This window comes from Apteryx mantelli, chromosome 13 (assembly GCF_036417845.1).
Source record: "Apteryx mantelli isolate bAptMan1 chromosome 13, bAptMan1.hap1, whole genome shotgun sequence".
NCBI classification, from domain to species: Eukaryota; Metazoa; Chordata; class Aves; order Apterygiformes; family Apterygidae; genus Apteryx; species Apteryx mantelli.
The window spans coordinates 2,358,457-2,372,733 of record NC_089990.1 but is presented as its reverse complement, the minus strand read 5'-3'; the positions used below and the strand labels follow the sequence as shown (position 1 = coordinate 2,372,733).

The following is a 14,277-nucleotide window of genomic DNA, read 5'->3' as shown; positions in this document are numbered from 1 at the left end:
CCTTCGCCCGTGGGCAGCGCCTCCGCGGCACGGTGACGAGGAGCCGGTCCCGTGCGCGGCAGCGCGGCGGGGGAAGCGGGCTCCTCGCGGGCGCCTTTGCTCTCTGCTCCTCGTGTCGGCGGGTGAGACCCGGCCCTGACTTTTGGGGCAGAGGCGTGTTTAAGCGCTCGGCTGCGGCGCGTTTTGGTAAATCCTGCCGCCGTGCAGAGACGCGCGGGTTCCTGTTTGCGCTGGCGGCCACCACCGCCGTGTCCTCTCCGGGGGCTGCACCTGGACGACGCTGGCCAAAATCAGGGCCAGCTCTCGCGGGCGAAAGGAGGCCTCTGGGCAAATATCTTCTTCCAAAGACCCCTTTCTGCTAGGGAGACTGAAAACTGAGAGGTGTTTTGTTAGGTTTTTTTTCCTTCCTCCATTCTGCAGGCTTCTCATCCGCTTTATTCCCTCCATGAGATTGTTTCACTCTTTTTTTTCAGCTCAACATTGTGACTTTCTGTCATTCCGTCTCCTTTCCCTGGTTTCTCCCTCTTTCCTCTTCCATTCCTGGTATAATTATCCCATTCTTCCCCTCTCTGCTGGTTTGCCCATCCCTTCCCGAGCTCGGCCACCCCTGCATCCCCGTTTCCTTCCCCCTCTCTTGGTGGCCACAGGGACCTTTCCATGCCTTTTGCCTGGGCTCTTCCCGCTGGACAGCGAGGGACCACGTGACACCAGGTTCCTGCCAGCTCCTCCGAGTCCTGCGCCCCTTTGCTGTTTGGGCTGGACGGGGGTTTCCCTCCGCCCAACGTTGTCCCTTAGCGATGGGAAACGTGTGTTTCAACCCATGAGCGCTCCTCTGCCCCACACTGGACCCGGTCATGGTGCCCATGCGACCCCGGCGCTCCTGCTCCGCCGGGATCGCCCCTCGTTGTGCGGGGAAGCCCTGATCCGATCGGGAGGGAGCACCGTTGTAGGCCCCTACACCACCACCAAACCCCACCACCTCTTCGAACCCCACCACCAAAAGCAGACGCTGCAAGCAGGACGGGTCGGCAGCGGTCAGGACACCGTGACCATCTCTGGCACATCCTGTGGTGGTTCGGTGGTTTGTTCCCCGGCATCCGCAAGCGAAGGCCATCAAGAGACCATCAAGATGCAACCTCAGCCAATGTTTTGGGTTTTTTTTTTCTTTTTAGGCCTCTCTGGGCAGTCTGCTACTTTTTCTGGCTTTCCTGGGGCCAGAGGAAACTTGCACTACTGATGACTAGATGTGGAACTTTAACACATTTTTAATGGGGAAATGCAGGCACGTTTGCCCACCCAGTCTGTACTTGAGTGATTTTTTTTTTCCTGTTTGTGACAAATATAGAAACTGAAGATTTGAAATGACATGAGCAAAACAAGAGTGTGTATTTATTGCAATTGAAGTCTTCTGTACTTGGCCCTGGGTGGATCTATTTTAGGGCCAATGGGTAAAGCTATAAGGAAAGGCTCCATTGCACCAACCTTGGCAGAAGTGTCCCTGGGTTGCACCTCACCCACTGTTAGTTCCTTTTCACTGCTAGCTTCTTCTCAGTTCCCATTTGACTTGGAGCTGCAGCTTGTCCAGAGAGCTGCTGCAGGCTACCCAGATGCAAGAAGGATTTCTTTGCAACTTGATGTTAAAATAACAGCACCTCTGATGTCCAGGCTAAATGAGACCTAGAGGCTGGAATGGAAATATTTCCACCAAGTCTGAATTTGCAAGGAACCCATGTATCGGGCCAAGTCCCGCTGGTGCCAGATCTTGTTGGGAAACCACAAGGTGATACATAGGTACATTAGGTGATAACATCTAGTTATCACCAGCACCCTTTTGTGCCACGTCTGCTTCTGGCACAATATAATCAAAATTCACTTGATCTACTGACTGGGCAATGGAGAAGTGTTTTTTGTTGGGTTTTTTGCCTTTTCTTAATCCTGGAGAAGATCTGAAAATATTTAGCACAATACAGAAATTCCTATTTTGAGTTCATGTGGATGTATTTTTGTAAGGTTTTAAAGTAGCTAATGAGGAGGCTTGACCAGCAGCATGCTACACGTACGCCTCTCCATGGCTCTTGCATCTTCCTTAGGCAGCAGTAGCAAGCACCAGCCCTTGCTCAGGGTAAGTGGTGCCAGAGGAAAGATGGGGCAGCTGCTCCAGGACTGAAATCTCCCTGCTTGTAAATGAAGTACACCTGGGACAAAATAAGCCTTTCTGAGGTCAAAATTGGGTAAGTGCAGGCCCAAACAGCTCAAGTCCTAAGCTGAGAGTATATGAAATGCAGACTTCTTGTGGGTCAACAGAGGTTGGAGAAGATCTGTCTTGCTAAGACCTGTCCTCCAGGGTGAAACTGGAGTGTGTGGGAGGCACTAGGAATCCAAACTTCCAGTTTTGCAAGGATCTGTCATACTGGGATGGGTCTCAGCCACTTCATGTCTGGTTTTCCCCAGAGTTTACAGGTGTAGAATGCAGATTTGACCTTGGTCCTTGCTGGGCTTAGCAGAGAGACCGATGCTGCCAGGGTGGGTGTGTGAGAAGGGGCTGCTGGACGCCTCCATGGTGCCCTGGGTCTCCGCACGTGGGGATGGGGGCTTCCCCGGCAGCATGGGGCTCTCTGCGCGCAGCCCCTCCGTGGGCTCTGGTCTCCTCTTGCAGAGCCGCACCAAAACGCGATCCAGTTCTGGCTTCCCCGCAAAGAACGAGGCTCTCGGCGGTAGTTACGTTGTTCTTCAGCACATTTCTGTAGCTTACGTGAAGCAAATGAGGGCCAGAACCAACGATTTCTCCCTTCTGAATGAATGTCCGTGCTACGAAATCATGCTCGTCGTGTTATCCCATCTCCTACCCGATGCCTCGTGGTGAGATGAGCAGCCGCTTCCATTGGGTTAGTGAGAAGCAGAGTATTTGTGCAAGAAAAATCCAGGATTTTGGTAAATCTCAGTCAGCAGGGGGCAGTGTAGGACACCCTATCGGAGGGTTGACGTTCCTCCAGAGCACAAACTTTTCACTTTTCTACCTAATATTAGGTGATCTTGTGATCTTTTTCTTTTTTTAAGTAGTAATTCTGTAGCTATCAGTCTGGTGACCCTAGCTCAAGAACTATTTAAAAAAAAAAACCTCAACTCAGTAAACTTAAAATCAAGAAGGCTCAAGGATTCTTGATTCAATTTGTACAGGCTATTTTGAAAGAGGTTTTTTTTATTTTTTTTTTAGTTTATGTAGCAACTCTACTTAAATTATAACTTCATCACCTGCATTTATTCGTTTTCTTGCATGTCCGTTCAGGGAAACAAGGAAGCTCTATGCGGCCACACGTCCCGTAGCCAAGGACCCGGCTCCGCAAGAGCACCCGGAGGCAGGGGACCCGGACGCCTGGGCGACGCTGCGTGCCGCGGCTCCTCCAGACCCCCCCGGCGCCTCCGCAGCATCGCTCGCCCGCTCTCGCAGCCCTTGCAGCCCACCCGGCCGCCGAGGTGCTCCTAAGCACCTGCTCCTTCTCCGCCGCGCTCCGGGATGTGGCGCCGGGCCCCGCTCGGGGTTCACAGCTGTCGCCTGCTCAAACACACGCTTTCTTACCGCTCCCTTATTTCGGAGGCATCACGTTCACGGCCGCGTGCTCGCTTTTTGCACAAACGCAAAGCTTGCCTAGTTAGGGTCGCTTTTATTAGCCGATGCTCCTGCTGTTTAGAGCTTAGAGCCTTTTTGTTTGTTTTTAAGCCTGCTGATTGCTTAATGTGCCTTAATTAGCCTTGGGACTGCGGGAGCCAGAGCTCCCAGCGCTGTGGTGTCTTCACTCCTGTCTCCATTGCTTTGGGGACGGATTAATCTGGTGCTACTTTTGGACTAAAAGCATCGGAGGTTTTGGCTTTATTGCTTTAATGGAGCTCGTCCCCCCCGGGGGGGCTATTTTGCAAAGCATCCCGAGGCCTTGGCAGTGGAGGGCAGCTCCTTTTGGGTTGCTCTCGCAGCAGGTCCGTAAGTGCTGCCCGTCTGCCGCCCTCGCCGCTCCGCAGAGAGAAGAAAACCTTTTTCCTCTCCCCCTGCAATCACGCGATGCAAAAATCCGGCAATTCCCAGGCTCCAAGTCTTGCATCCTGGGGCCTGCCAGAAGAACCACAAGCCGCTGCGCCTGGCCGCGTCGGAAAACGGGAGCATTTAGCGGGCAAAGCTGGGATCGATCGGACGCCGCGCAGCTGCGTGCCGGATCGCTTCGCAGGGCTTCCCCCGCGGTGCGTGCTGAATCCAGCCGCGCGCGTCCTGCAAAACGGGCCCCCTGCCCGGATCGCGCCTCGGTGCTGCACTCATCCCTGCCCTCGTCCCGCCGGTCTGCACGTGACTTTGAGAGTAGGGCTGGGGTTAGTCCCCGGAATAAAGGCACTACAAAAAAAAAACAACAAAAAAAACAACAAAAAAAAGGAAAACAAAACAAAATTCCCAGGCAGTGGCCAGGCTTTCGGGAGCACACGGAGGGCTGGGAGGGAGCAGCGGCGGCCGGAGCACGTCGGGGCAGCGGAGGGGCTCGGGCAGACAGCGACAATGTGGCCTCGCTGCCCTCGGACGGGGCTGGGCAGAGCTGGGATGTGTGTTTTACGGCGCAAGCTCCTTATCTGATATACTTTTCCTGAGATGTGCAATGGATGCTCGATTTTGCACTTTCACTTCCCCCGAAGCCGGCCCATTTATAGGAAAGAAAAGGCCGCGCTCGGCTCGGCGTAGCAAGCGCATTTGCTGCCTAGACCTTTAGCTTCAGAGGCGCCTCGGGACGTCACCGTATCCTGTTTTGCCTGGGCTTGGCTCTCGGCGCAGCCCGCGCTCGGGGCCCCGTGCCGCGTCCGTCCCTGCACGGCCCCATCCCACGCCGCAGGGGGGGACGCGCACAGGGCGCCCGGACGCAGCCCCGCGGGAACGGCGGCGCCGAGCTCTTGGAAACCTCTCCGGGGCGCCGTGTTGCGCTGCCCCTCTGCAGCGAGCCGGGAGTGGGGGAACAGCCAGGGTCTCCGGAGCGGTGACATCCCACCCGGCTCCCGCGGGATGTGCCGAGCCCATGCAACAAAACCTCGGGCTTGGCTCTGCTGAAACCCTGGCCAGCGGGAAAAGCTCCCTGTTTTGGTGCGGTTTAAAGCAAAGCAATTCACTTGCTGCGCGCTGAGGTCGCGCTGGGGATTCGAGCTTTCGCTGCTGTTGTGTTTTTCCTCCCGACAGTCGCTGCCCCTCTCTCTCCGGAGTGAGCAGGGGAGGATCTAAAAAAACCTGCTTTCCAGGGCCAGTGGCTGTTAGAAGTGTGCCAAAATTCGTGAGACTCTGTGTCTCGCTGGTGAGTCGGTGGTGCACGTTTCATTGAGAACTGAGACTAAGTGTTTCTGCAGAGGCAAAGTAACTAAGCTGTCTTTGGGCTGGAAGCATGTGGTCACGGTGGGAAAGAAATGCAGATAGATATTTTTAGCAAAGAAAAAAAAGCAACCTTCCTTCCTTTCCTGCAGCGCCCTGGAAAGCATTGTGCATGAGAGACTTCGCTGATAATCCCTTATTTGTGTTCCGCAGTACTGCGTAATTTCATTTTTTTACACATGCATATATATAAAAATAATATGTGAGTGCATGTGTGTGTGTGTATATATGCACATATATAGTGCATGCATATATATGCACATATACAGTGTGAGTGTGTGCGCCGTGGCTCCGGCAGCCCGAGGGAGCTACGAGCAGAGCGGCACCCTGGCCGCCGGCGCGTCGGGGCGGGTGAATCCCCGTGGACGGGTGTCCAGCCACGTGGTGCCAGCTGCGACCTGCCAGGCCGGGTGTCCGCACCGGGGATGTGCAGCCCTGGCCATCCGGAGAGATTCCCCCCCGGCTAAACCCCCCGTTCCCGGATCGGTGCACCAGTGGTGCTCTTTGCCCCGTCTTTGCTGGGCTGCGTCCCCTCCCTTCCCAGCTCGCCTGCGTCGTCGTTTGCTTCATCAGGGCGTTTTTCCTCTTCTGCCTGGGCGTGCTGCTGGGTCTGTGCCATCCTTTAGCAAGTGCCTCTGAAATAGTTTTTTTTTTTTTTAGCCCTGAAAACCCTTTTTTCCCCCAAGCAAGCAAGGAAAACGTGTCCCTTTGTCTTTATGGGGTTTTTTTTCCTTTCCTTTTTGGAGGAGGAGATCTCTGCTAGCTAGGGACAGGCTGATCGGCACGGCAGCAGCTTTCCTGCCGGTCTCCCGCGTGCTGCAGGCACCAAAGCCGATTCCTCGGGCCGCCTGGACCTCCTCTCCTCTCTCCGGGAACAGCTTTGGCAGCGCGCGCGGCGAACGGCGCGGCCAGATCTGCCAGTTACCAGAAAGGCAGCAGGGGCTGCAAACGTGCATCCGATTAGCAGCAGAGCTGTTTTCTCACACGTGGGAGGCTAACTTTCAGAAATCCTCTGCCTGCGTTTGCTTAAGCAATCCTTTTGGCGTTGCAACCCTCGACGCCCCGGTCCACATCGCCGGCCAGTGGGGCCGGGACGGTCCCGGGGGGCCAGGATGGTCATGGGGCTCTGCTCGGCCTTCCTGAGCCGCTCTCCGCTCCAGCGGGACGCGAGCAGAAGGGTCCTTCTGGGGGCGATACCGTGGCTTTAAAATCAGAGATGATGCCTGGTTAGCAGAAAGGCCAAATACAGCTGCCCACGAAAAACGCGCTGCGGAGAAGAGGGGATTCGGCGCAAACCGTCACTTCTCCTTCCCTGTGCTGGTGATTCCCGCCCAGCGGGCGCCCTGCTCCCCGGAGCGCCGTGCGCCTCCCGCCGCCGCGTCTGAAGCACCGAGCTCCGCGTTCGGTCCGCTCGCCCGGCGCCTCGGGCCGGGGCTGGGCTCGGGCAGCCCGTCCCGGGAGGAGCGGCTGCGCCCAGCCTGTGCTGGGGCGTTTTCGGAGACGCCTCTAATATCCCTTAGACGGGTGCACTGCGGCCGGTCTCCCGCGCTCCGGTCCGGGCTGGGCTTCACGCCACGAGCGCCGGTCCCCAGCGGGTGATTCCCACCTCTGCGGCGTCTGCGGGAGCTCCCCGAGACGGTGAGGTTATTTACAAGTCGTCGCGCTTAAAATAATCCCCGCAATGCCGAAATAACGCGTTGGGATAATTTTATTTCCTCCCGAGCCTGAAGCCTTAAGGATGCGCTCGGATCAGCTCTGTAAACTTCGGGTAACCAGCGGGGGCTGGAAACGTTTTTGCTCTTTAAGGCAAAACCGAGAGGCTCGTGTAACATCCTAATCTACGAGCAGAGGCTTTAGCAAAACGCCAGGTAACACGAGACTCGCAACGACGACACGGGACGGGAGCTCCCCAGCAGCGGCGGCTCCCGCGCGAACGTGCCGCGGGAAGGACTCCCCGTTCCCTCTCCCACCTCGCCCTCGGCGTATCCCGTTACAGGCATCCTTCACGTATTCATCCCCCATGACCGCTTCAGCCTCACGGACTCCCTCGCTTAGATCCGGGTGGTTTTCTTCAATAGAGGCAACTCAGCCAACGTAACTCAGCTTGTCTGAAAAACTCCCTTTCGTCCTGACGTGGGTATGGGTTAACGCTGCTGGCTTGGTGTTTGCTGGTAACGTCATAGTCCTGCAGTCTAGCCTAGGTTAAGTCCTCAGTGGAAGGAGGTTCGTTCTGCATGGAGATAGTTAACTGTCCGGATCTAGAGCCTAATGAGAGCGCAGCGCAGGCAATTTTAGTTGGACGCACGCAGCTGCAGGCAGTGCTGTAATTCCACCTGGTGGTACCTCTGTTGAGGGCAGAGCTGGCTGGTTGTAAGCCAGGGTTTAGAAGGGTTTTCAAGAATGATGAATATATAGATACACTTTTTTGTGGTTCAGAAATATTCCCCTTTCCTGCGGGACTCCACAGAAGTGATAGGAATTGTAGAGAACCAAACCTGGCTGCAGTTCAGCGTGGGAAAAATACCGATTTTAGTGAGGGCTGTTTCAAATATATTAACAGTAACATAATAGAGACCACAGTAGGTCAAAGAGTCACTAATAGCAACAACACAACTGTGAAAGTGTTTTCATCGAAATGTCATTCTGTGTCAGACTCTTGCACCTGTTGCACACAAGGGTAATTCGACACGTATTTGGAGACCTAATGCAATCTTCATTCAAGCTCTGAGAAGCACCTACACAGAGGGAAATGTCTTGTATTTCAAGAGATGGACTCTAACAAAAGCTCATCTGGTGGCATTGGAGGAATTTCCATGCTGTTTATTCGACCAAAGAACTTTGGAAGGGACCAAAACTTGAAACGTGGAAAACTTCGCTTTTTCATATGAATATTGTCGCTGGTCTCCCTAGCGGAGAAGCTGCTCCCTTTGCGTGCAAACCGAGACCTCAGGGCAGCACAGCTGTGTTGCAGCAATTGATCCTGAAACTCGGATGTCATGAAGTAGTAGAGGACAGGATCCAGGCAGCAGTTCAGGCTCGCGAGGCAGAGGGAGATGGGGTGAAAGCGGAGCGTGCTCCTGTGAACGGCACAGTCTTTGATGATGTTCTCTATCACCATCATAAATAACGGGAAGTTGATATGGTATGGGGTGAAGCATATGAAGAACACGGCGGCGCACATTAAGACCATTCGCAAAGCTTTCTGCTTCTCACTGGTGTTTTGCAGCTGCGTTTGACAGTCCTGCAAGGACTGCCTCATCTTCCACGTGCAGCAGGCAATGATACCCAAGGGGATCACAAACCCAAATAGCTCCGCAACCGCCACCAAAGCGATGGAGGCTCCTGGCGTCATTTGCTTCACGCCTAGGTCTGAAAAGCATGTGTTTGTGGCGTTGGATAAGGCCGGGCTCCTCACGATGGGCAGCGGTAAGCAAGCCGCCCCGACGAAGAGCCACACCGCGGCGCTGATGGCCGCGTCGTACCGCCGCTTCCAGTCCTTGGCCTTGAACGGGTGGAGAAGGAAGAGGTACCGCTGGATGCTGATGCAGGTGAGGAAGCAAATGCTCGCGTACATGTTGAGGTACTTCAGGTAGAAACACACCTGGCAAAGAAAGCTTCCAAAGGGCCACGTATGGTTTATGTAGTAATACATTCGTAAAGGCAGAGAGAGAACATGAGCCAGGTCAGCCACGGCCAAGTTGATCATGAAAATCACAGCTTTGCTCTTCTTGCTGATGAAGCGACATAACACCCACAAGGCAGCGCTGTTTGCCAGAAGCCCGGGTACGAATATGATGGTGTAAGTGACTGCATACAGGGTGGACTGAAAGGACATCTGGGGATCAGTACAGTTCCCAGAGGACGCGTTGCTCTCCATCTCGACTGAATCTCTTGACTCAAGAGACAACTAAGGTGAATGGAGGGTTTCTGTAGGGAGAAAAAACAGATGTTGTAAAGCCCAAAACTTTTCAGTAATTTCCCACATTATATAAATGCACTTCAGTACAGAAACATAATTTTTAAGTGAGATGGCTCCTAATGTCGATGCATTGAGATTATAATGTTCTCATGGAAAGGTCCACCTGCCCCGGTGGGTATTTCTGTGCAGCAAACTGTCCAGTCGGCCACAGCTGGACCTCAAGTGTTTGACCTCACTGGAATGGATAAACTGGTGTATTGCTGCATTGCCCTGTACCCTGCTGCTTCTTAAGCTCTTGGAGGGTCCTTGAGTGCTATGGTCCTATGTACAGTATATATATGTGTATATATGTATGTGTATATATATATACATATATATGTGTGTGTGTATATATATCTCAAAAGAGAGATAGCAGGGAACAGGTAGGTGATTGACTCCCCTGAGAAACAGATCAAACTTATGGTCAAAGAGGACTGAAAATTCTCTCAGCTTGGACTGGCAGCCTGGTTGGGGGCGTCGTGAGCCGGTGCACATCCCAGCCGTCATAGCCACGTCTAAATCGTCTTTCCTGTCCCTCATCCTGAGCTCAGAAGCACAGAAGTACCAGCTAGGTAGAGCCTCAAGCCTGGAAGGGACTGAGCTAGAGTGGACTTACGAAAAAGTTATTTATGTTTATTTATTTATTTTATGTAGGGGTGCATGCGTATATGGCTAGAGAGCACACGTGCGTTGGGAAGGGTGCAGAGCCCGACCTCTCCTGGTGGCATTGATCCAGGGCGTCTTCCACATGGCTCAGAGCAGGCTTGCTCTGCGCGAGGGCAGCTGGCCATCCTGCCCTCCCGCATCCTCGCGCTGCCGTCGTGCGCCAGGTCCTCTGCTAGTAATGCCAGGCCACTGCTTCAGCTCCGCGGGGGTTTCTTCCAGGACCGTTTGGCTTTTATTGCATGCAATTTTCTGCCAAACTCCTGTCCGACTGGTGCTCTCTGGTAGGTCTCCAGGTGATTCGGGAGGGACCATAAGTAAACGCAGACGCGGAGCAGACTGAGCCGCTGCCGTTCGGAGCTGAGCGGAGGCTCGATGCGAATCGGCTGCAAGGGCAGCGATCGCCGTGAGTAACGACGGTGCTGGCGGACGGCGGGCTGCGGCGGGGGCCGGTGATGGAGAGGTGCAGACAGATCTATCAGCGCTCTGGCTCCAGATTCAAGAGTGGATTTAAAAACTAATAGCTGAGCGAATGCACACAGCCTATCTGTCAGTGCTGCTAACTCAATTTCTGTGCTCATGGCGCATTACGCAGGCGTCGTGCTGTAGCAACAGGAATTATCTTCCAGCAACAGCTCAGGACACGGAGGAAGATAAATACATTTGTCTGTTAGTTAGACCAGAAATTCGTTTCATCCGTTTACCCGTTTCGCCTCCTATTGTCAAGGCTGAGGGTATCTGTGGGTCATGCGTGGTTCATAGGTGCTCGCCCAGGTCTCCACGACGTGATGAATTTAATGAATCTCGCTTTTCCTGAGCAAAGCCCGTAGGGCAGCTCTGCTTTTTGGGCAGCGATGCTACCAAACCCGGCAGGGCCTGCAGCGGCACTTGGGACAGAGCGGTGCAATTCCCTTCTTGGGGACGGGGTGCTGGACACGCGGTCCGTAAGCGACCACGAGGTGTCACGGACAGCTTGTGGCCGTGGGCACCTTCCTCGTTTCGTGGGGGGGGACGGGAGCCCCCAGAGCCGGTGCCGCCGCGTCACGGAGCCTCTCGGCGCCGGAGCAGCAGCCGCGAGCGCTGCCGGACGTCCCCCAGCGCGGTGCCTGCCGTCCCCCAGGAGATCGCCCGCGGTGGGGACCGGGACCGGCCTCGCGGAAGAGCTTCATGCTGCTGCGGGAAGCTGGAGCAAAGAGCAGGTTTCCCCGCGCCGGGTGCCCTGGATTCAGACCGGAGCGCCCACGGCTGGACGCAGCCGGCCGCTGCGTGGAGCGGAGCATGACCCAAAGCCCGGGCCGGCAGCGCTGCTCAAAAGCACCACCGGCTTTTGCAATGCGTTCGTGCGGCGCTCACGTCTCGATTCGTGAGTTAAGTCCTTGCGAAACTGGGTTCTCCTGCTCACTTATTTCTCCTCTTTTGGGATGTAAAAGCGAAACAGCGAAGTGAAACCCCCGGGCAGGCTGCCCGCCACACGAACGTGCCTTCTGGCCGCTGCGGGCGCCTGGCCTGGTGACCTCCGGTCAGAGGGTTTCTCCTTTCCCTACCAAACCGGAGCCGCTGGAGCAGGCAGGGGCCGGGGACGCCCAGCTCGAGGTGGCGGCGAGAAGCAAAACCTCATTTCCTGGGATCCTGCGAGGTTCCCGCACTCTCGCTGCCCACCCGAAACCCCGAAGGAAGGGGCTGGCGCCTCGAGGACGGGCTGGTGACCACAAGTCCCAGGCAGCCGTGCTCATCCGACGGCGCTCCGGCCCGGAGTTTCATGCCGGGATGAGCAGAGGCAGCCACGAGCCGGCACCTTCCCCCTCCACGGGAACGGGAACCTCTCCAGCCATCACATGTCCTGGGCGCCGCTTTGCCGCAGCCCGATCCATGCTCCTGGCACTGAGGTTTTTTTGAGCCTGGCAAGAAATTGTGAAGCTTCGCCTTCACTTTTCCGCAGAAAATCGGGAGACGATGTCATGGGGGAGCTCTTCTCCGCACGGCTCCTGCGTCGCTCTCCCTCCATCCCTCCCCGCGCCCCGGCCCGAGTCCTGACGCTGCTCCCCGGGGCGGGCTGCCGGCCCGCGACGGCACCCGGGCTCTTTTCGGTGTTTGGTCTCCGTGCCGAGCCGGCAGCGCCAGCGTGTCGCTCTTGCGAGCCGACGCTTTCGGTTTGCATTTGCTGCCGCTTGCTAGCGCACGGGGCGAGAGCGCGGCCCTCGCCGCCCGCCCGGCCGCTGCCAGCCTGCGCTCGGTGCCGCCTTACTCAGAGCAGCACTTCCTGAGACAGCGAATGTTTTATTTAGTACTCTTGTTTCTCGGTTTGGGCTCAGCGGGGAACTTTCTCTCACCTGTCCCTCGCCCCGAGTCCCTCCGCGTCCTCCCGCGGTTTGCAGCGGGGACGCTGGCTCGGGGCAGAGCTTCTTCCCAGGCCCCCGTCCCCCGCGCTTCGGCCAGCTTTCGGTGCGGTGGCTTTCTGAAACTTGCAGAAAATACCTCTTGCAACTCCTAAATTGCTTTGCTTTTTTCTTTTTTTTTTTTTTTTTGCTGAGTTTTATCCAGCTGCAGGCTAAAATGAATTCCTGTCCTGGGGTCTTTGCAGTCTAGCTGCAAAGAGGGAGGGCAGACAGGTTTTGCCACCGGAAGAATCGGAGCGCTGGCTGTGGCTGTAGCCCTGCAATTTTTTAATCAACAGCTGATTTTTGCAATTAGTTAGCAGCTTAAGGCAGCGATGGTAATACCCGTGTTTCTTTTTCTGAGTGTGTTAGCAATTTCTTTTTCTAGCTCCGTACGCGGCTGTCATTATTGAAAATTGCCTGGTTATTCTGAATCACTGCGGGCCCCACCCAGCCCTACATTTCTGCGGTATTGCATTTACTGCTCCCAGATTTACGGGCATGCTTGCCCTCATCTTTTCCATGTATTTGTTCTTTAAAGAATTACGACGCTGCCCTCCAAACTGTGCCGCCGAGGAGCCCCGGCTTCGGGGAGCCCTCGGCCAAACCGGAGCCCGCTCCCTACGGCAGAGCGTCCCCCCGCGCATCTGCTCCAATCCTTGGATGCTGGAAGGAAAAGCGGTCTAGTAAAAGAAAAAAAAAAAATCTGCTTTTGGCTTGAAATAAGTTTTTCTAAAGCTTCTTATTTTAAGCAGTGGAGGCTTTCCGGACCTTTTGTTTTAAGCAGTAATTTCATTTGCTTTTTCAATCCAGGCACTAATAGAAAACACATAAACAGAACGGATCGGTGGTAGTAGCTTCTGTCAATCAGAATGGTTTTGAAGTACTTTCCGTAAAACAGGCTTTCCCTATTTAGTGCTGCACATAGCAGGCTTGTGCTCTGATGCCCTGCTCCCTGCTCCCCAGCCCTTCAGAATGAAGAGAAATAGGAATAAATTGCCACTGTCCCAAGCTGCCGAGGACATTGCACCGGCGTTTGTCTGGCAAGACCTCTCGCAAAAATACAGATGAAAATATTGCTCAGAATTGCGATAGCTTATGAAGAAAACGGGAGAGAAATCCAGCTTACCTTCCTGCAACTCCCATTCTTCGGGGGGGTGACATCCATACTAGCGAGCGGGAGGAGCAATCTTCCTGCTTTTATTTGCTACAACTTTTCTCCGAAATCCCAGCCCCAAAGAGTCGTCTTTAAACTTCAGCATGTTGAGGGAAATTTCAGAGCGCTGAAATGCTGCCGGCATCTGCAGACCAATACAGTGTCTGTAGAACAGGAAATCCTGTATTTTGTTTCTCTTCGCCACACAAAATGTGTACAGTTAATGACGTTAAAACAACTGGAATGACGATGACATCATTTGATCCAAAAGTGCAGCGTGATTTAGGACTCGGGCACAGATTTCTTTTTTTCTGTTTGCACAAAACCTGTGTGTTATAATGATTTGTGCATTCGTTCCTTCAGTCAAGCTGGTTTTGCTTTTATCTGCTGGTTTTGCTTTTATCTGCAATCACTTGCCATTTGCCTGCTAAAAAACTACAAAATACAGAAAGAAAAATCTTCCAGGAAGTACTCACTAAAGTAAAACTGAAAAGCATATCAGTAGAAATTCACTGGAAGGTAGTAATTTTCCTCCTTTCCTTGGGAATTTTATTAGCCTTGAGACCATAAAGGCTATAGGCTAAAACTTTTAAGGGTTTAGGCTTTATTCCTGAAATAATATGATGGTTTAAGGTTGAGAGTTTCCCAAAACACTTACTTTCTAAGAAAATGTCCATCACCCCCAACTTCATTGGTGTCTTTCTTCTTTCTACCTCCTTTAACTCCTTTCCTTTGG

General features: G+C 54.2%; 1 protein-coding gene across 1 annotated transcript; it reads right to left on the bottom strand.

The window, feature by feature from the left end:
- Positions 1-7,113: 7,113 nt before the first annotated feature.
- Positions 7,114-13,638, bottom strand: LOC106487380 (putative P2Y purinoceptor 10). The gene is made up of 2 exons (XM_013946135.2): positions 13,515-13,638; positions 7,114-9,316 (listed from the first exon to the last, which is right to left on the bottom strand). The coding sequence occupies exon 2, from the start codon at positions 9,264-9,266 to the stop codon at positions 8,151-8,153; it is 1,116 nt and encodes a 371-aa protein (XP_013801589.1). The 5' UTR covers positions 9,267-9,316; positions 13,515-13,638; the 3' UTR covers positions 7,114-8,150.
- Between the last annotated feature and the right edge of the window lie 639 nt (positions 13,639-14,277).